The 22,276-nt window shown below is 32.8% G+C and overlaps 1 protein-coding gene across 5 annotated transcripts in view; it reads left to right on the plus strand.

The window, feature by feature from the left end:
- The window catches only part of LOC105199173 (apoptotic chromatin condensation inducer in the nucleus), a 100,637-nt gene that overhangs the window by 23,330 nt on the left and 55,031 nt on the right, over positions 1-22,276 (plus strand). For 3 of the 5 annotated variants that reach the window (XM_011166139.3, XM_011166141.3, XM_039453377.1), the window contains exon 3: positions 21,417-21,598. In XM_011166139.3, coding sequence (XP_011164441.2) covers positions 21,419-21,598 — 180 coding nt within the window. In that variant the 5' untranslated portion in view covers positions 21,417-21,418. Of the gene's footprint in view, positions 1-14,123; positions 14,494-21,416; positions 21,599-22,276 lie in introns of those variants that run through there. The other 2 variants (XM_011166138.3, XM_011166143.3) reach the window with 2 other exon arrangements.

The raw sequence follows: 22,276 nt of genomic DNA on the forward strand, positions 1-22,276 counted from the left end.
AAAGAAAGTGGAATTATGTTTAGCAGCCATTCAATATCAGCTATTCAATTTGTCCGACATTCTGCTGCACAAATGTATACACCTGAATTGATAGTAGCAATAACAGCGGACATAACAAACATTTTACTTTACATGTTTTATAATTGAAGGATTTTTCACTAGAACAAAATTAATTTATTTAAAAGAAAATATTTGGGTTATAACGCCAAATCGTTCTCCATCAGTAACGGCACATCGTGAATAGTTTTTTATTTCTGCAAGAATCAAACGGAAAACGAGATTTATAGAAGTTTAACATTTGCTATTCTATAAGAATGAAGTTTGTCCATCACCTTCCCAACAAGAACAAGTTCTTTTTGTTTTTGGCTTTAAATAATATCTCCTTCCGCATCTTTATCATGATTAATGTTATAAAAAAACAAAACAGATAAAGTATTATAATAAGGATAAATAGATCGTAAATGTAAAATTTCCGCAGAAACTAAACAAGTTTAGAAGTTTCTCCTACTTTTTTTTTTTATTAATTGAGTAAAACTATTATTCATAGTCTATAATTTTTGTTTTTATAACTATTATATGTCTAAAGAAAAATTGCCATATTTATATAAAGTAATGTACAATACAATGAATTATATAATAAAATAAACAGTTTAAAGATGAGAAGTTTTCTGTTTTCTAAAAATTTAATTTTTTTGGATTTGTTTACGAAAAACCTCTAATTATATTTTATATTTTATTATATTTTACGCCATTTTTCACGAGAAGATTACAACCAAAGGTTACCAAAAGTCACTTTATATTCGCAAGACGAAGTTAAATATAAAATCTAAAGAATTTTAAACGGCTTTATTACGCTTACGGAATTAATTAAATTTGTTCGTGTTTCCTTATGTCTCACACGTGCAGTAGATAGAAGCAGAGATGTAATAATGTAACACACTTAATATGAGTCGTTCATTTGCTCTAACTGTATTTCGTTAGTATTATGAACGGAGGATGAAGAAACATAGAGACAATAAGCACTACAAGTCAATATATTCAATTGCTTCATTGTCTTAATATTGAATAATGACAATGGTAACAAAAATTTATTCTGATATTATGAGATTGCTTAAGTAAATTGAAATGGAAAATGTGTTTTTTTTTAAATATATGTATTTATACTGTAAATAAACTATATACATATAGGGAAATTTAAGTTTTTATACTTGTTAAAAATTTAATTATTTTCAAAAATGATGAAAAAATTCAATTTCTTTTGTAAAAATATTTTATATGTTCAAAATGACTTATTCAAAGTTTTATTATGATTTTCAACTTACAATTAGTTATTCTGTGAATAAATAAATAAATAGTTATTTTTTACAGAATGATGAATATTTCCTTCGAAATTTTACATAAATTATCTTGAATACATAAAGTAATATAAAAAAATTCAGTTTTTTGTCATTATTTTTTAATTACATTTTTATTATAACACATTTCTATTTTTTATTGAAACAAGAATTTTTGATCCAGGCAGAAAATAAAATTTTGTATATTACTTTCAATTGCAGTTTTTTTCTCTAGAAAATATACATAATACTACATTTTTAATGTACCAAAAATAAACAATATTACATTGAAAAAAAAGCATCTTCTTGCATTAATTAAGAATTTGAGAGATTCAACTAGTCTATTCAAAAACCGATAGATTAAAAATCTTTTTGGATTTGCCGAATTATAATAAATCTATCAAAAATTCGAATTATAAGATTTTGAGTCCTATTATAATAACCAGAAATTTTGCGTGGTTTTTTTAAAACGCACTCAATCATATATAATAATAATGTTTTATTGAAATGATAAAATCGTGTTTCTCTGTGTATATCATAAAAAGACTGCAAGGAGTCAGCGCAGTAATCATTTCATATTAAATAAAACTTTAATGAATGTTTAGCACATTTAATAATATAACGTGTTACTAATTTACAATAATTTGCAAACGTTTAAGCCATCTTTAGCGACAAGACTCCGGTAATATTGGAGTCGCTTCATCCCGTGTGAGATCGTAACGCAAGTTATCACTGGCGATCCTGAATCAAAAATTAACACATCACACAGCCGGTTTCATGGCCGAATGGAAAGGCAAAAATAAAAAGTACCAATGAAGTACGATAAAGCGTGGGACGTCGTTTACACGCGGGAAGAAGCAAGCGCATTTGCGAGGAAAAAGTCTGCGGTTTTTTCGTCCCGCGCGCGAGTCCAACGCGGGACACAAAGCCGTCCTGTCTTAACGGACGAAAGCTGAAATCAAGTCTTTTTTTCTCCAGCTGTTCCGTGCAGCGCCACATGAGCGACTGACCCCGTACCACCGACAAATGAGAGTAGCCGCGTGGCCGACAACTTAATGAAAGCGGATAATTGGAAAAACTCGAATGCCGGTTTAACACGCCGAATTAACGTATTAAAAAAAGAAGGTGGCACGCCCACCCACGTTGATTAAACGATGACTAACGAATTTGACTGGTGGAGAAATATTAGCGCGTTTATTAATCGTGTAAAAATTGGGTCAGCGAGAGTCCGCACGGGCTTTCAGATATCATCCAGTATAAGTACAGACGATTAGATTAACATCTGTTAAATTGCGAGTTTCTTTCTCGCTATCGCGGCGAGTATCTGCAGACACATGTTGATAGAATTGGACCTGTGGATCACGGGGTTGGTTGTAATGCAATATTGAATTGTACCGACGAGAGCCGCTAATGCGATTCGAAATTGAGGAGCGCTCGATTTCAAGTGCAACGTAAATGCGATCCGACAGAACGATATTATAAATTATGATACGGCTATGATACAGTGAGCTGCCGCTTAATATGTTCCCCGATACGATCATTTCCGCGGTGGCTAAACGCACGTCTTAACTCCCTTTGAAGAGAGTTTCTGCTATCAGATCGGACTTAAACACAAGACATTAATCGCGAAAATGATATGCTTTTAACTGGGTTAATGGTAGATTGATCATAATTTTTGATACCGTAAAAGACCCCTCGCGCCATAATACAACTGTGTAATAACGTTATACATTCTTAATTCCTACTTTGCGGCTGCAATTAAAATGATTGGATAAGCCGGGGTCGTAAAAAGCGTTACCTGTAGCTCGCAAATTCGCGAACGCGAGTTTTTAACTGGGTGAAAAAGGGATTGGACATAACTCCTGATAACACGGATCTGGCTAACAATGTTGTGATTAACGGCACAATGTTCTTAATTCCTTTTCTGAATCCGGATGGTAGGAGGGGCGGATAAAAAGCAGCGAAGGCGAGTTAGGAATGTGAACGATATATCTTGCGCAAAACTCGGAAGAATAGCAGATCTCTCACGCAAATTAATTTACGTGCCAAAACCGAGCTGCAACGGAAGAAATGGCGAAGGAGGGGGAAGGGGGATGGAAAAAACGCGGATGGTGCGATAACTCAGCTTTCAACCTAATAACAAGAATAAGCGAAAAGTGAGAATAATGGTAACGTCGCGCGGACGGAAACTTCGCTCCGGAGGGTTCGTTTTTGAAGAATGTCCGCTATTATTGAAAATCGACAACTTGAAATTCGCACAATGGCTGGGTCAAATTCTGCACAATACTTTCGATATACCGTGCATTCTTCCCTATCGAATTTTTATCGGTCACGCGTATTGCGGCCGTAAGTTGGCATACATATACGAATTCCAACTATTTGTCATGTGCTACTTACCGCGTCTCCAATGCAAATTGATATTCGACGACATAATATTTTACGTTTATCATTAATATGATAATAATTAAAGGATTTCAAGAACTAAGCGAGTCCATTTTCTTCAAAATCTCCCTAGTCGAAATTTTACTTTTACTTTCGTTCTTCATTAGACTTTCTACGTCTATTCTGGTACTTTAAACATTGAAATAGACTTCTATTAAGTATAATAGAGTTTTTGTGGAGATTTTAAGAGATTTTAAGAGGTTTAACAAAAATCTCTTTTTTTTAAGTGGAAAATTTTCTGATATAAAAACCATTTGAGACACAACATAGAAGCTCAAAAGATTTAATTGAGATTGAAAGTAGAATTATAATTTTTACTCTGGCTGGATTATGGTGCCAAATCATTTTCTATTAATAGCGCTACGTTGTGAATAATTTTGTTCTGTCAAGAATGAAACAAAAAATGTAAATATAAATAGATAATAATTATAAAATTTCCGTAAAAATCAAACAAATCTCGACGTTTTTTAATTAAAAAAGATTAGTTGTTAAAACCGTAATTAAAGTCTAAAATTTTTTATCTATTATTTATCTTTTATCTGTTATATACGTTCAGAAAAAAAATTACCATATTCATACAAAAAGAAATATACAAGGCGGATTTTTGTGAACATTTATAATTTTGAAAATAAAACATTGCTTTGTACTTTAAATAATATTCCCTTTTTCACCTTTATTGTTAGTGACGTCGTGAAAAAGATAAATGTAGAATAGGATAAATAAATGGGACAAATAGATGGTAAATGTAAAATTTCCACAGGGGCCAAACATTCCTGATGTTAATTATTTTTTTCTTTGGCTCCTCAAAATATTAATCAAAATCTAGTTATGTTCTTGTACTCATTATATGTTCGGAGAAAAATTACCACAATGAATTTGAAAGTGAAAAATTCTTTGAAAATTTTTAAATTTTGTACTTGTCTTTCGATTGCAATTTACAGTGCAGCAAATGTAATCGTGAAATACGTTTTGAAATCTAGAACACAATTTTTGAATTATCTTTAAAACATACTTATTCGTATATATTTTAAATTATGCTATTTGTACGGAAAATGTAATTTCGATCAACCAATTTACGTGGGAGACGTGATATATCGAAGCGCAGTGATAATCCCGTTTCGCTAATTCTCTTTACGCTGCAATCATAAACTGCTTATACTCTTTCAAACAGATTCCATTCTCTGTATAAATGCGGTGCGAGATCTAATATTGATTAAGCGTAACGCTCGTACACAACAAATCGATCATCGGCTTGGTTAATGCCAGAGTTAACAATTGTGATGATCTTATTAATTAACAGTGACGCCCCATGATTGCGAGTTTAACGCTACGTCAAATCAAACGGCACCGATTATTGTTAACACGTTAAATCGTAGATTCAGCGGCAGGTAATTCCGCGTGCTCACGGATACGGGTGGTGCCGCTCACGGCTCTACATCAGGCTGTTTAACGTCAAAAATGAAATGGTTTCCGAATGGATTTTTCCCGACGTCCTAACATAGGACTTTTTGTCACCGGATCTAAACGAGGTATCTGCCCGCGACGTTTCACACGGAGAAAATTATTCTTTAGAGGTAGAAGAGCTCTTATTACATTCTTTCACTATTTTATGCGTTATATATTCCGCGCACGAAGATTTACCGTCATCTGCGCCCCGTACATTTTTATTCCGCTCGCATAGGGACACTTTCGATCCCGCAGATACGCAATCAAATATTAAAACACCTTGGCGTTACAAATAAATGATTAGTTTGTGCGAAAGTAAATAATAAATTGAAAAAAGCACGAGACGAGCCTTATGCATTATGTATCCGACGCTGTATAATATGGCGATTGGTTGTGCGAGCTCGTCGAAGTGGAGTACGCCGCGCCGCCCAGGAGGGCCGCTATTATCGGAGAAAAGACGTGTGTTACAATATTTCCATTATTCAGTTTGTCGTCATTTTGAATTATTAAAACGTACCGTGGGATATAATAAAATCGCGCGCACCGGTCGCGAGCGATTCACACGGTGAAAAGATTTCCGGCATCAAGCGGGGACGCGGCGGCATTCCGGTATCATCGTATTTAATTAAACGCGATCGATCGGCTTATTTCCAGCGATTTGAATCCGAAAGACCATCATCCGGACGTCTCTCCACGGTGTCTCATTTCCGTCGCGGTAATTAATTTATATTAATCAAGCCGTATAAAATTCTGTCCGCCCTCCCCATCGTCTCGCTCCATCCCGTTCCACTCAGCGCAATCCACGGCTTTTCAAACTTTTTAATCGGTTTCCACAAAGTTTCCTTCCTCCCGATAACACCGTTCTTTCCCGCCGGACCGCCCCGCCGCAATAATATAACTTTATCCACGCATCCGCGCGGGAAACGGCACTTGATTGTAAAACCGCCGCACATCGTAGCGGCGATGAGATACCTTTTCTATCTTTTTTTTTTTTATTCAGTTTTCCCTCGCACTTTATTCTCTGTACACTCAAAAATGTGGAAATATAGAGATTTGAACTATAAAAGTCATATTGGACATTTTTAATATTCTCTTTTATCTACGAAATATTCGATTCTCTTATTTCCTTTAATTCTCGTGAAACACGTGTGTTCACGTCATTTTTTATTCTTTTTCTTGCCAGGTTTTAAATTTTAGAGAAGATTTGCCGAAATGGCTGTTTAAGCTATTTTTTTTTTATTATATTTCCCATTTGATACTAATTTATGCAAATAAATGTTGGAAATTGTAATTTAATATTTCAAGTACCTACATGCGTAACTTTTTACTAATACCAAGTTAATTTATTATAAACTTTTTCGCAACATGCTGTCAAAGATATGATTTAGGTAACGAGTTGCGTAAATCATACCTGTGGGACTCCTAAATCATATCGCTTTTAAAAGTATCGAATTTATAATCTAAAGTAATTAAAGGATATAAGAAATCATTAATTTAAACTTATTTTTATTAATTATCGGAAGAAAGGATTAAATATTATATCGTATAATTAATTAATAAAAATAATTAGTCTTGAAATAAAACTAACTTGAATTTATTTTAGCAAATTGACGTATTTTTATTTTATATAATTCTTAATTTTTTATATAATTCCTATTATCACCTATCAATTTTACATTAATGTAATTTATTGTAATAAAATTTGTGAGGTATGTTTTAAGAAACTTGATAGATTTTAAAAATATTATTTAATCTTTATAATTGAAAATATGAATATGCGCGTACAGTAAATGTACAACATTTTACATTATCAACTTTTATAAAGATATAAAAATTCAGATTAATATTGTATGATTAGATTATTAACAGTTGTACATATAAATTGATTATAAATTAACATCAGTTTTAGTTCGTTCTTTTAAATGTTTTTACTATACACATCACAAAAGATAACTTTATTCATTTTTTTCATTTTTTTCACTAAATGTTGCTTATATAACATTAAGTAGAAATATAAAATATTGGTGAGGTACAATTGAACCAATATCCATTTAGGTATTCTCATCTATTTTGTCAATAGAAAGTTGAAAGGTTTTACAAGCAATAATAGTAGTAATAAAATAATAGAAACGGATGGAATTATGTAAATTCCTAGATATCATTTAAATTTAAAGAGTTCTTTTGTTCTGTAACACTCTAGGTTTTTTTTAGGCTTGACGTATAACTTTAGTCCTTTGGTCTGATATAGTCCCAGATTTCCTTGGTGTAATTCGGAAAATATAATATATGTATATGTAGGACGGTATTGGCAAAGGTAGCCTCACAGTTGTTTGGCATTGTCTTCCGCGCGAAGAAATGGTGATCGATTAAAAAATTTGATATGTACTGTGTGAATTTGAACCTGAATCTTTGGCACACAGACAGCAGACGCACAATTCTCTACGCCACGATCACTAAAAAGTTTAAAAAAATTTGAAAGAGAAATATCACTTTAACAATCCGCGGATAAGCGAAATTTCGTGTAATCTGCTACAGAATGGAAAAATATGAGGTCCATTGTAGGTCTGACTTTTAAAAACTTTACTAACGACGATTTAAGCAACTGAAAAGAGGTTCTTGCAATCTATCAAAATTAATTAAGTATAATAATATACTCGATATGATATAATCGAAAAAATTTTACAAGTTCCCTAAATCGAATTAAAACTAGGAGACTTGTGAAATTTCTTCGATTATTACATCCCTTGTTATACGTAATTATTTTTAAAAGCTTGCAAGAACTCTTTACAGTTGCATAATAGCATCATTAGCGAAGTTTTTAAAAGTCAGACCTACAATGCGGTCTCATATTTTTCAATTTATTTGAAACTACAATCTCAATATTGTGAAGTGCCTCTCTAGATTATTGTTATAATTAAATGTTAACTCTGAAATTATGCGGCCGCGTCTTGACTTTTGACGAAATTTCTACTTTGCGATGGAGAATAATAAGACCGAAGCAACTAGACCAAAAGTTCCACGGAAATCTAATTATTGGGGACGAACCTGCAGTAAACACGAAGTACTTTAAGCACTCCATGCCACTAACACGGTACGCGTATTGCATGTTGAAAAACGAGACAATACGGATCACCAGGGTAATTAGGATCGGTACACCCCGACAGTTTACTTGTTAAGAAAAACTGAAAGTTTCTCATTGAAATAAAACGACAGAGTGACACAAAAACACTTTACGTCATTGGCAAGTAAACGGGAAGCGCAAAATCGTGGCTTGATGAGAAAGTTAAGAGCGGCGAGACGAAGTAAAAAGTCAGCGATAAATCAACAATCTCCCTGGCTCGTTTAGCGTTCATCGTCCTCCGACGGGTTGTGAATATGCAAATTAAACGCTGATAAAATAATACTTAATAGTAGATAGTAACGAAATAAATAAATGCTTAAAAGCCGTATTGTGCCCCCGGGATTTTATTGCTTGAAAAATAAACGTATACAACCGCTGTAATCTCATAAAGCCCCAGCCCGAGGTTGTAACATGTAGGTCGGATGCACTCTAGAGAAAATCTCACTATTGCGTCACAGTAGTAAGAAAGAAGATTTAGGGAGTGCGGGACTGGCGACAGAACTCGCCACGGGCGGCGAGTTTTAAAGCGGCGAGTTTTAAATGCAGTAAGGTCCAGAAAAACTTAGGGAATCGGCGAGCGGCATCCATGATGAATATGAAACCGGAATGCGTTAAAAACTCCGTTGCTGCAACTTCATCCGTCGTGACTTTATCCCTTTTGATGAACGCGAATTTTTAACTTCACATATCAGCGCGCTTCTAACTTACATCGGCTTTATTACGTTAGAGTGCTGCCATCCTCTGGACTTGCAAACTACAAGAAATTTCACTTACTTCCCAGATATCTCTAAAGTAATATCTTTTCCTTACATTTTTTCTAAAATTTTTTAATTTGTTGAAAATGTACCTAAAATTGAAAGAAAAAAAAATATATATAAAGGAAAATACACACATATACACAAACATATATGTTTATGTGTACATATGTAAACCTAGATGTAAACTAATTGTCAAAACATAAGATATGAAACTTTATCTTGTGTGCTACAAATTTACCCAATATTATAATTTAAAAAAAAAAACTTGATTGAAAGTGAAAATCTTCACCAGTGGTATATTTCCAGCAAAAGCTTATTTGTATTCAAACTGAGAAATTCAGAAGTTGTTAACAAAAGCAAATTGAAAGGTGTATTTAAATAAAATTACAACTTGCGACTTATCTTTGTTTTTACTTAAAGTCTATGTGTAAAAGATGGCAACAGAATAATATTAAATAAACAAGATAATTGTATACGTATTACCAGTAACGAAACTTATTGTACGGACACAGAATATTGGAAGTAAAAATATTCAAATATGAATATGAAAGGTGTTAGAATATGAAAATGAATCCAATTGAATCATATCAAGTATTCGATTCGATTTGATTTTGAATTTTTATGATCTGAATCCAAATTATTAAAAAAATTGAATCAATTAACAATCTTATAAAATTATATTTAAAACGACTCTATAACGACTGTCATATAATTAATATTATTTTTTTCCATAGAAATCTTTTTTATTAACTATATATTAAAATACAGTAATAACTGTGTCGTTACATAAAAATTATGTTACAATGATTCGATTTGATTTAATTTGATTCAAATTGAATAAAATTTTGTCAATTTAGTTCAATTCGATTTCAATCAAAGAAATAAAACTTTGATTCAATTTAACTTGGGGTCAAAGAAATCTCGATTCGCGCATTTCTAATTGAGAGTTTTTACTTTGTGCTATGCTTTATTTTATGCTATAAGCATAATTTTGATGGAAATGCATCATTGGCAAGGGTTTTCACTTCAAATTGAGTTTTCCCTTAAAAAGAAATAATATTTAATGAATTTATAGAAAACACATTCCGAATATCCTGCGCCCGAATAATTAGTTTCGTGACTGTACAATATTACTTTATACATGGTAATTTCCTAAAACCTATATATCTGATATAATTATAGTTCTGTTTAATAATAGCGAAAGCAACCTAGTTTTGAATAGAAACGCCGTATGTGCAGAGCCACGTCTGCTAGCATTCCGTATGTTGAGCCAAGAAGTCGAGATATCTATCCAGAAAATTTATTTTACGAGGGATGCGGGCAATGGAGAGCGATGTGAGGGTTGCTCTTAGGACGAGCGTAAGGCGCTACCGTATCGCGGGGGAAGAATTCGGCGAACGTCTCGTGCAGGGAGTGGCACCTTCTGGCGCACAAAATTGTAGTTATCGTTAAATTTTCACTGAAACGAGCTTGCGCGGGCGAGCTTGTAAACCGGCCGGATAATTCCGCCTGTAGAAAACTGTCTTGCCAGCGTGAGAAAAGCTCTGGTCGATAAACCGCTCCGCCATGCCGCTATTCTAAGATTCTCGTTGAAAATAAGCGATGCTGGATAACGCGCGGCGGCTAAATATAGCCGGGCATCGTGGTGGTCGGCGGCTATTTCGTGCACGAACGTGGGGATTTTAGATCAACGATCCGCCGCCTCCCTTCCTTTCGCAATTAAAGAGTTCAGCGCGACGACGACGGTTTAGGCTCGTTTTCTTAAACGTTCAGCGCGACAATGCCTTAATTTGAATTTAATGTCGTCAACTTGAAGATGAACTTTTTGCATTAGCGAAAAGGAGGGCTGAGAATCGTGCGATGAGATCTTGTCGATTACAACACGCGATGCGTTTGTTTGAAATCCACGTTATAGATTTGTATCGCGAGGCTTACGCGATTGCGAAATTTAACGTCAACTTTTTCGGTATTTAGGGAAAGCCTATTTGGAAATGAAAGGACGGATACGATATCCGATGTTACCGAATGTGTTTTCTGTCAATGGAGTTTTCTACGTGTGTGTGCACGGTCCGATAATTCCGTCCAATCCGCTGTGCGTACAAATGGGAAACAACCCCGTCGCTGAAAGTCCGATTTCCTGTCGATGTTTCTTTTTCCGCGGGGTCGCCACGCGATTATTTGGATTATACGTTGATATGGAGCCCGAAATCGAAAGAGGAAAGCGATGAGTTATATGTGAAAATTGCCCAGGGAAAATATACTTACGGTCAACGGGCAATGATTGGCTGTTCGTGATATTTCTGCCACTCGACTGTGTATTTATGTCAATTGATAAGAAAGTAGTATCGCGATATGCATTTGCGCCATTTGACGCAATATTGTTCGATTTGTTCGCGGCAGAGCTGCTATTGCAGCTCGTCGCGGCCGCTGGCAGATTGAATAGGAATTTCCGTTGATCCGCCCTGACAGAATGCATATTAATGTTGACATTAAGCAGGAACGATTATTAAACGGTCCTCGTTACACGCACTCATACGTACACACACACATATATATCGTGTCACTCTGTTTCTATAAAACGGATAATTGGAAATCGGCTATCGAATTCATTATTTCACTTGGGGGAGAACCGTAACGCTAATTAGTATATAGCATCGGTACTCTCTGCTTTAACCGCGAACCTATTTCAGATTTGTTTAAATATTGACGTATTGTTCACATGCCGAATTCTAACATTTCATTTCACTATAGTGACTCGACGTAATCAAATGGAATTTTTGCGGAATTTATTTTTAACTACTTGTAATATGTCAATTCAAGAATTTTTAATAATTGAATCGATTAATTAAAAAATAATATAAGTAAAAATTTGTCGAAATTAAAATGTTAGAGAAGATAAATATACATTTCTCTTAGTAATCGCATTGAGTATTTTTTTCAGACATCGAATTTACACAACTGTTATTCATGTGAGAAATACCATAAATCAGTGACTGCGTTTTCCTTTCATCATATTCTGTAAATATTTAATAATGAACTTAATAATGAATCACTTTAGCTGGAATTCGTGTTACAATTTTATTATTTTATAACAAATGAGATATAATAAGTTAAATTCTTAAAAGAGTCTGTCATTTAAAGAATTTCTTAATTAAAAAATTTTATTTTAAATAAGAAAAGAAAATGTTTCTTTTCTTGACCAATAACATAAGAAGAATTTTTAAAATTAGTTTTCTTTTTAGAAATAAGCTGCCCACGCATACACATAGAATAATAAAACATTTTTTACACATTTTTAATTAATATTGCAGTTGTAGAAACTAGACTGTTCTTTTAATTCTCTAAAAGTAAGATTTCTCCATACACATTGTTATTCAAATAATTTACAATATTTATCATTTAATTGGTTCAAATTGGCGTACTATAATGTAATTCGAATATCTCAAGAACAGATTAATATATTTTAATAAATAAAGTACCATTTTAATTAGAATTTTAGGCTTTACGTTTTGGTGTGTCATCACCCATTTCTATCATTCTTGTAATTTTTAACTTTTTGCGTTTGTTTATACTTATAATCATTTAATAAAATTTGAAAAATTTTTGGTGTTTTCTATACTTATATTTTGCATGCGTGTATCGTGGATGATGATGATAATGGTCGAAAGGCGATAGAAACGATTGCTAACTATGTATTGAATTAACATTTGAGATTAATATACAAGATGAATATTTCGTGCTCGGCGGAGATCTTTTCGCGTCCGAAATCGCGAATAAGATCTGATTCGTCCGGGCAAACGATTTTATTTTCTAACCGTTGCAGAGCAATGAAAATGTAAGAAGTTTTATGACTACTAAATGTTGGAAATTTTATGCCTAACATCTGGAAATCATACGCTCGGTTACGTTAACATTTTTTTTTACCTGAGGGTCGTGGTAATTGTTTGCCACAATTCTATTCAAAATAAGAAATATAAATTCATCGTTTTCTGATTTCAAATTACAACTAATTGAAAGTATCATTAAAAAAATGGTTCGAAGCATTATAGTTGCTGGACCTGGATTATTTAATTCTTTACGTCTGGCAGTTAAATATTTTTCTTCTTCTATTGAAAAAGATAAAAATCATCCGACAGGACACAAAAGGTGTATTGTTTGTACTGCAGGAGCGAAAGAAATTGCGAACAAAAGATCCAGATTTGAATGTAAAGAGTGTAACGATGGGCTCGGTATAGGTTATTGTTTCCAGATTTATCACACAAAAATATAAACTTTTAATTCATTGTTATTTATTAAAAATCATAATTTCAAATAAAAATTTTTTCTAAAAAGAGTCCATCTTGAAAAGCTTAATGAACGATTTACAAAATAACATTTCATCTATTTTAAGTAATATTAATGTGACTTACATACAATACTATAAAAAAAATTACTATTTACGATATTATGATGGAATGTTTTATAAATTATTTTGCGAAGACCAAAATAACGTTCACGCAACTTTTTTCAATAGTTGTTCCATTCACTGCACGTATGAAATAATAACATTTTTACATATTTTTAATTATTTTTAGCACTGCAGCTGTAAAAAGTGTTTCTTTTCAATTCCCTAAAAGTGAGATTTTTCTACATATCATATTGTTTTTCAAATAATCGATTTATTTTTCAAATTTATTATTTGAATTAATAAAATAATGTTCTACTTGATACACACAATAGTACAAAAAAATTAATAATTTTGATTACGTAATAGAACATTTTATTAATCATTTTGCGAACGCACAAGTAACATTAGCACGAAGTTTACAGGAATTTAATAAAAAATGCAAATTGCGGAGAGAGACGATACGTTTGAAATTTTCCGATGGCAAATCCGCGCGTTTCGCGTTTCGCTCTGTATATATTTTGTGCGCTTTCCACCGAAGATCGTTCGCCGAAAACGAGCCGCCGGAAATCGAAGGTCCTCTCTCGGCTAAGTATAGCTCGCGCCGCGCGGGCATAAGTCTGGTCGGTGACGTCGGGAAGTGTCAGTATACTGGATCTCGCGTGGACCGACCGATTCCAGAAGCGCGACGGTCCAGAACGCTCTAAATAGCGACTCGCGATCACTGCCGCCGGAAGCGATCTTTTGTTCGCGACGAATGCCAAGTATTTTAGGTCTCGTCATTGTCGTTGGCACCAGTCGCGACACGCGGCTGGATGATCGATACCGCGCCTCGTGTCGTGTGCGAGCCGCTAAAGAAACAAGAGATCGGAGATTGAAGATCGAACCCGCGATCAGTTCACAACGTATCGGCGAATCGTCAACAAGAGTAGTGTCTTCTTAATACGCAAGCGTGAAAGTGTGCTCTGCTCGGATAACTCTTGTGCTTAGACCGACGGACGCGAATGGGTATTTAAATTTCATTTAATTTTTAATTAGTTTTACATGAAAATATTTTCTCTAACGGGAAGATCGACCATCGTCGAAAATGGAAGAAACCTCTCGCCTCTACCGGGAGACTTCGCTCCGTTTTTTAAATTTAAGTTGACAATTCCCTTTGTCGCGAGACGACGACGCTGCGAAAATCATTTACGTGAGATAAAGATGAAGATATTGATTTAGGGAAAATAAATACAGCGATTCCAATCTAAAACAGATCTTCTCACTGTGAGGATTTAATTAAAAGATTCATCGAGTCTGGAAGAGCGAACGTGCCTCAGTGTTGAAAGTGCCTTCTAACTTGAATAACGTAGGAGAACAAATTTTAAAGGATGGTGCCTCCTCCATTTTGGTTGCAAAACGCGGCGATATGTCCAGTGTCCTTAATGTCACTGTCCGTCCGAACGAAATTAGGGAGATTTATCCCCTTCGTTTGCGTTTCAGAGCGAGCGCGCCTGGGATTACGAGACATTAGTCGCTACACAAATTACGTGCTGTGCACCGCGGCGGGAGAAATTATTCGACATGCCCGTTGCTCTATGAGCAATTTAGGATTCGTTGATTAGACGCAGGTGCACGACAGATCCTCGCGATCATTCAGGATCTAGACCGCTCATTAGGTTCACCGAATTTAGGGGTGCAATCGTCCGACCATGATAACTCAAGATTGTAAACTTGCCACATGCTAACCTGTCGCGTTCACACGTGCGGAAAAACTGTCATTAGTTCAAAGAGCCTTAACCCATGATTCAGCCTCTTTAGCAAGCTCTGTGCATGCCGAATTAAACTCGATCTAGAAGCATTTCTCAAACTAATTTGAAGAAAATATTTCGTGAGAAAATAATAAGATTTTTTACTAAAAACCAAGCAAGTCCAGAAAGTTTAAATTTTAGAAAACAGAAAAAATTTCTGATTTTCATTGTTTATTGTGTAAATATAGTAATTTTTGGACATAAAATATATATAAAAAAAAGTTATAGGCTTTGACTAATATTTTGAGGATTTATTTAAAGAAAAAAAGCAAATAAACATTTCTGGAGTGTTCTTGCGAAAAATTTACACATTTGTTTTACCTATTTACTTTATTTTCCATTTACCTTATTTCATAACATTAAATACATTTTTTTTCTAAATTTTTATTTTAAATAAAGAATTAATGTAAAATGAATATGTAATTAATACAAAAAAGATATTATTTTTACAGTGAAGCTATACAACGTATAATTAATGAAAAATAAACATTTTAAGAAACATTTAAATGAGATTATCTATTCATTGGTATTGTGGTACTAATCGCGAAAAGAATTAAACTTAAGTTAATATTAAATAACAGTAAAATTTATATTGAAAACATAATAAAGTATATTTCTTTAAATCTTAAATAAGTAATTAATATTAAGTATATTAATTTAATGTTGAATAAATGTTAAATGAATGTTTCTCCATTCGTTACTTTAAATAAATAATTAATATGAAGTAAATTTTAAATTAATATTAAGTATATATTAACAGTAAATATTTCTTTTAATTATTAACTGGAACGAATAATTAATGTAAAGTTAGTATTAAATAAACGTTAAATTTATATTTCCTTTAAATAATTATCCAAAATAAATAATTAATGTGAAATAAATATTTAATTAACATGAAATGATAATAAAATTCCAGAAAAAAATATTATTTAAAATATGAAGTAATAATTTTTTGTTTACAAAATTTTATAAATTGTTTTTGACAGAAACATTTATAATGTACATATATATTGCTTTTTATATAAATACTCGTATAATATAATTTTTTTTTTTTTTTTGACGTGTAATAGGTATAAGGAAAACTCTAAGCTCTAATTAATATTTTGAGGGCTTATTTAAAAGAAAAAAAAAATTTTGTGAATTTGATATTTAAAAAAATTTTATATATATTGTCTATTTTCTTTGTTTCTCTATTTGAATCTTGCTAGAACGAAATTGTTCACAATGTGACACTAACAGAAAATGATTTTGGCCACAAATCAGATTTTGAAAAAAAAAACGGAATTATTTAATTTTTGTAAAAAACTCTTCATTAATTTTAATAAATAAATGTTTGATATTAATACTATACGTATTATCTCCTTTACAGATTCTCTTAATGCTCATTTAACATAACAGTGCACTGGTGATTATTAATATCTCCAAATTTTAATGAACTATGACGTACGCAAATTAATTACGCAAATTAGAACGTATTACAATGTAGAATCGAAATTGAATGAACAAGATGCAAAGTACCAACGGCCTGCGCTATTTTGCATTTCGTGGATAAATGATAAATTTAGATTTCTGCGAATTCCGAGATCTCCCACCTCTCTATCTTGTGGTATTCAATTACGCTGCGTATCTTTCACCAATGTATTAGACGAGAAAAGACGACTTGAACATACTCTACTTTTGAAATGATGCCCGCAAAGTCCGCTTCGCGCGGACAAAGGAAAAAGCTGAATCATTCGCGACGCTGTTTATTTTCCTGCACGAGAATAATGATGCGCCACGTGTGCAGCCTTCGTGAAAGTACGACACTCGAAATTTTCAAATCCGCATTACGCGGTGCGCTCATTGTGTTTAGGGGTTGCCTGCAAATTTGATACTGTGCAATGTTAAAAACTGATATTTCTCGTCGATGTTTCGTTTTGTTCCGGTACATTTTACAAATTTATTTTTTACAAAAATAGTGATGCAAATTTCCTTGTTTCATTACTTTCTAATTCAATATTAATACTAAAATTTAAAAAAAACTGAAATTAACGTTTGAAAATATAATGTCTTTGTCATTTGTAGAAGAATATAGTAAAAATCCTCGTTGAAGAGTTAAAATAATAATAGAAATGATACGTATAACAATAATCTTTCTAAAAATTCACTGTCACAAAGAGGGTTTCGTAGAAGATCTCAGGGATACGTCATTAACATTATTCACGGTGTTTCCCGCTGCAAACGCTGCTTGAAATTATAAGGCTAACGCTGTTGGAGGTTCTCTCGAAAGGTCCAAAAGTCCCCCTATGATCCACCACGAAATATGATCACACCGTTAGTGCGTGATGAAACGAGGACCTTAATAATGCTGGCGAATATCTTCTTCCCACGAAGAAAGGGGCCAGAGGTTGCTCGGTGAAGTTTCGAGGCTCACAGTCAAAGTGTCAGAATTAGCATCCCGTTTCATTCTCATGGCAACGCCCATGAAAGTTGCTAATACAATCGTTGCTCGCCGCCTGTTGCACCCCCAACGTGTACGCGGTGAGAAAGAGTGAGGAAGGGAGGGAGAGGGAGGGTTCGCTTTAAGATCCAACAAGTGGTTCGTCTGAGAGTAACAATGCTTCCTAATGTACTAGCTTTTGCCATTGTGTCGGCTCGGAAGCGCGCGATCGGTCCTCGACGTAGCGACCTTCGACGTCGGCGACGTCAGCACGGGGAGACTTGCGAAAGCCAAAACGAATTTGGCTCGACATCTAGCTACGTACTCGCTAACGCTTCAAACAATCTCTTTGAACGCCTCCCTGTGTTATTGAAGCACGCGTGCGCGCGCCGTGGGAGTGTGTTCGGCGTTATTTAAATTTATCCGCCATCAAAGACTCGGTGCTTGTTAGGCTCGCGTGTCTTTGTGTTATGCGTTTAATTGGTTGCGATCGAGAGTGCCATTACAAATTTATATATTTTCAATTCACTGTTAAATTAAATTAATTGTAAAACTGAAATGCATACGCGCAACATAATATGTATGAGCAAGTTTAATTTACAGAATATAGATTCTGCACGAAAATGTTTCAGCTTCTCTTTGAAATGCATTCGTATAAAACGTTCCATTTTCACATAATATAAATTTCCGTATAGAATATCTTTTGTAACATGAAGATAAAAAATTCTTAATAAAATTTGATGTGTGCGAATAATACCAAAGAAAAGTTGGGAATTTAGAAGTTCTTTGCTTTCCCGAAGATATCTGAAAATTTTAATAAAACTTCAACGTTTTTACCAGTCAACCAACTTGGTGACGAACGAACGTTTGCGTTGGCGTCGTCCGAGCAACAGAGCACCGGATGCTTCACGAGGCGGCCGGATTTGAAATATATAAGTCAGCGTCTGTCTCATAGAATTATAATCGACATTGACTGAGCATTTCCAACAGTGAAAGAAATAATATAAACGCTCCGCGAGTTTTTATAGAATTTTTAGATTTTTTTATGTGCGTCACGCTCGCCAATATATTTAGAATTGACGTGTGCCAATACAATTTTCCAGATTAACAATTTTGATAAAAATTAATGAGTCACTTAAATAAGTAATTATGCAAATAGAGATTTTATAATACAATAAAGTTTAAAAATTCTGACATAAGGAACATAGATTTTATGACTTTGTTCTGTTGTAATATGTAGGAGGAAAGAAAAGAAGATATTTAAAGTTAGAAAAACAGAAATAAGAATTGAAAAGGAAAGAAAAGGGAAATGTAAAGCTGAATTTATTATTACTAATTTGTTTAAATATGCTGATGTTAAAGGTTACAATTAAATCTGTACAGACCCGGAATGATATTATAAATAGCATTTTTGCTGTGAATATGCAGCGCGCTTAAATAAAACATTCACTTCGCGTTAATCGAGATTATCTCGCCTACTACACGCCTCGTACAAGCGCGATAATTAATTCGTGGATTGAATTGGTAATCATCCACTCATTAGCGACGTTCAAATATTTATTACGGCTGCCGCGGTTTCCGATCTGTAATTCTACTCATTTCGAGACCGGTCAGTAATACATCACGATCTGGTACTATTAAGCATGATGGTTACATATCACGAAGTTGTTCTCATTCGATCGAGAAATTTTGACAAGATGAATAAATGATACGTTTATTTTGATGTCGTTATTTTTGAAACATTAACTATAAAGTTGAGCTGCAATACGATACGATTTATGATTTTAAGTCGCTCAGATAACAAATTTCATACACTGAGAAGAAAAATGTTGTTTACTTGAATAAATTTTTCAACTTGATTGAATTTTTCAATTATTTAAGTTAAATGTATATGTAGTCAAGTTAAATATATAATTTCTTAATCTGAAGTATTTTATGTACTTACGTCAAATACATAAATACTTGAAAAAATTTAATCAAGTTGAAAAATTTTGTAAAATTAATGACTTTTGTCTCAGTATATTGACAAATATTTGAAGCTAGGATCACCAGTCGCTAAACAATCACCGTAAATGAAATAAATCGCAGGTTAAGTGATATTTTTTTTGTAATCTAATTTTCGTAGAATTGATTAAACTATCATTTTTTACTTGAAACTGTAATTAAGTTGCTTTGATCTGACTAGTTTTATTTCTTATTTATTTATTGAGTGGTGACTCTAATTTTTATTCTCATGACCATTTTTCTCATCGAAAGCTTCTGTCAGTTTCGTCAATAAAGAAAATATTTAAACTGTTGGATGAGAAATAAGATTTTTCGACGCACTCACAACTGCGACTTAATTACGAAAGTTTCAGCATAATTTGCGTCGTGAGAGAAGTTCTCAGGATTGCCCCCTCCCCACCCGAGTTTACCCATCTCTTTACAACCAAATTTACGCCGATGATGCATCGTGTTTTAAAATAGAAGTCCAACGACTTCACGAAGATCTTGACATTGTCTTGGCACTTATGTTATACTACTCGTATATATTGGAAAAGAATCGCGAGATTGTTTTTGTGCCGTAAAATTTGAAAACTGATTTAATTATGGAATGCGTGAAATTGCTAATTAGTGATACAATGAATTAATTATTTTATAAGTAGGGCATATTATTATATATGTAATAATAAATCCAGATTGGCCGAATCCAACCATTAATAAAATTTAATCAATAATATCAAAAATAAATTAAAAGTATTATAAATACTGTTTCATATTGTATTATTCCTTCGTTTCAAAATTCTGTCGCAAACTATGTACTGCTGAGGACAATTTCTATTACTATGAATGTATAAATATCGATCCAGTCACACATGACTGATGCAAGAACACTATCAACTGCTGTTGCAAACTGCTGTTTCCTCAATCGCTTAACACGTGGCTGGATGAATAAGATTCTGGCAGCATTTGAATTTTGAAACACTGTTCGTTGATATACATTCCGTTGATATACTCGCATAATCTATTTATTAACTGTAACGATATCGAATTAGAATTGCACAAGATATCGAAAGGCATTAAAACATTCTCGCTTCAACACTAAACATTCGTCATTATTTATTTTAATTATTGATGTTGAGTTTTCAATAAAACAATATTAATTTTACCAACATTAACATATATAGCTACTTTACTTTAAATATGACAGAGATAGAAAGATTTTCATAAATGTTTTTAAGAATTAAAAGCGTTCTTAAAGCGTCCAATATGAAAAATAATGTTTATAATTTTTACATTATATTTTTTTAAATATTGTTTATGATTTATTAGATACATTTATAATTGCAGTGTTTATTTGTTACAGCAATGACTCAAAAAGCATAGTTTTCAATGTTTTTAATTATTGAAATATTATATTATATTTAAATGTAATTTTGATGTAACGATTCGGTTTACTGATTTTAGAAGAATAAAAGTGTCATTAGCTTTTTATTCAGTGTAACAAATTTTCATCAGAAATTTATTTTTTGCAGCAATTTGGAAATAACAATTTTTGAGTTATATTATTGTTGTAACAAATGAGCGATATTATAAAACAAAAATGTATATTAGAATGCTGACCCAATTTGACGCTGTTAAAAAATTGAATGTTAATTGCAGCATATGTAACTTGTTTGAAATTAAATGTATGTAAAGCTCAGATTGAAGATAAGATTGAAAATAAATTTTCTTCTTTTCAGGCATGGAGCAGTTCGAACAGCTGCTTACCTGCGCGATATGCCTGGATCGATACAGAAATCCGAAGCTCTTGCCATGTCAACATAGCTTTTGCATGGAACCATGCATGGACGGCCTTGTCGACTATGTTCGTCGACAGGTCAAATGTCCAGAATGCCGTGCCGAACATCGTATACCATATCAGGTAAATTACATCTTCATCCTATTAAAACATATAATTGATATACTATTAAACTTTCTACATTGGTATAAAGCTTAGAATTGTTAGAAATATTTTTAAAATTGTTATAAAAGAAATTTTATTTTCTTTCCGCTTCTAGCTACAACTAATTACATGTCGATATAATTACTCTCTCTCTCTCTCTCTCTCTCTCTCTCTCTCTCTCTATATATATATATATATATATATATATATATATGTGTAGTTTGAAAAAATAATTTTACTCATTAAAAAAATGTTTAATTTGTAAATATTTAAATGTTTTATTTTTGTCTTTGATTTTTAAATACTTAAAAATGTTTTAGTTTTAAACGGTGTTTTAACAACAGATTAAAACACTTAAATGTTTAAAGCTGAAGTTGTTTCAGCTTTAAACGTTTAGCGTTTCAAGATTAAACATTGTTAAAAACAAAAACATTTTTAAATATGTAGAAAACGTATGGACAAAAGTAAAACGTTTTAATATTATATTTAAAATAATATTTTAATACTTGAAAATAAAACATTCCTAATAGAATGTTTATAATTTTACAAAACATATAAGAAGCATAATTGCGCAATTATGACTCATTTGCCGCAAAACGACATTCTTTAATGATTACGTGACACTTTATCAGGTTGTCCTTAATATGTTTGCGGTAC

The sequence above is a fragment of the Solenopsis invicta genome, chromosome 9 (genome assembly GCF_016802725.1).
Source record: "Solenopsis invicta isolate M01_SB chromosome 9, UNIL_Sinv_3.0, whole genome shotgun sequence".
NCBI classification, from domain to species: domain Eukaryota; kingdom Metazoa; phylum Arthropoda; class Insecta; order Hymenoptera; family Formicidae; genus Solenopsis; species Solenopsis invicta.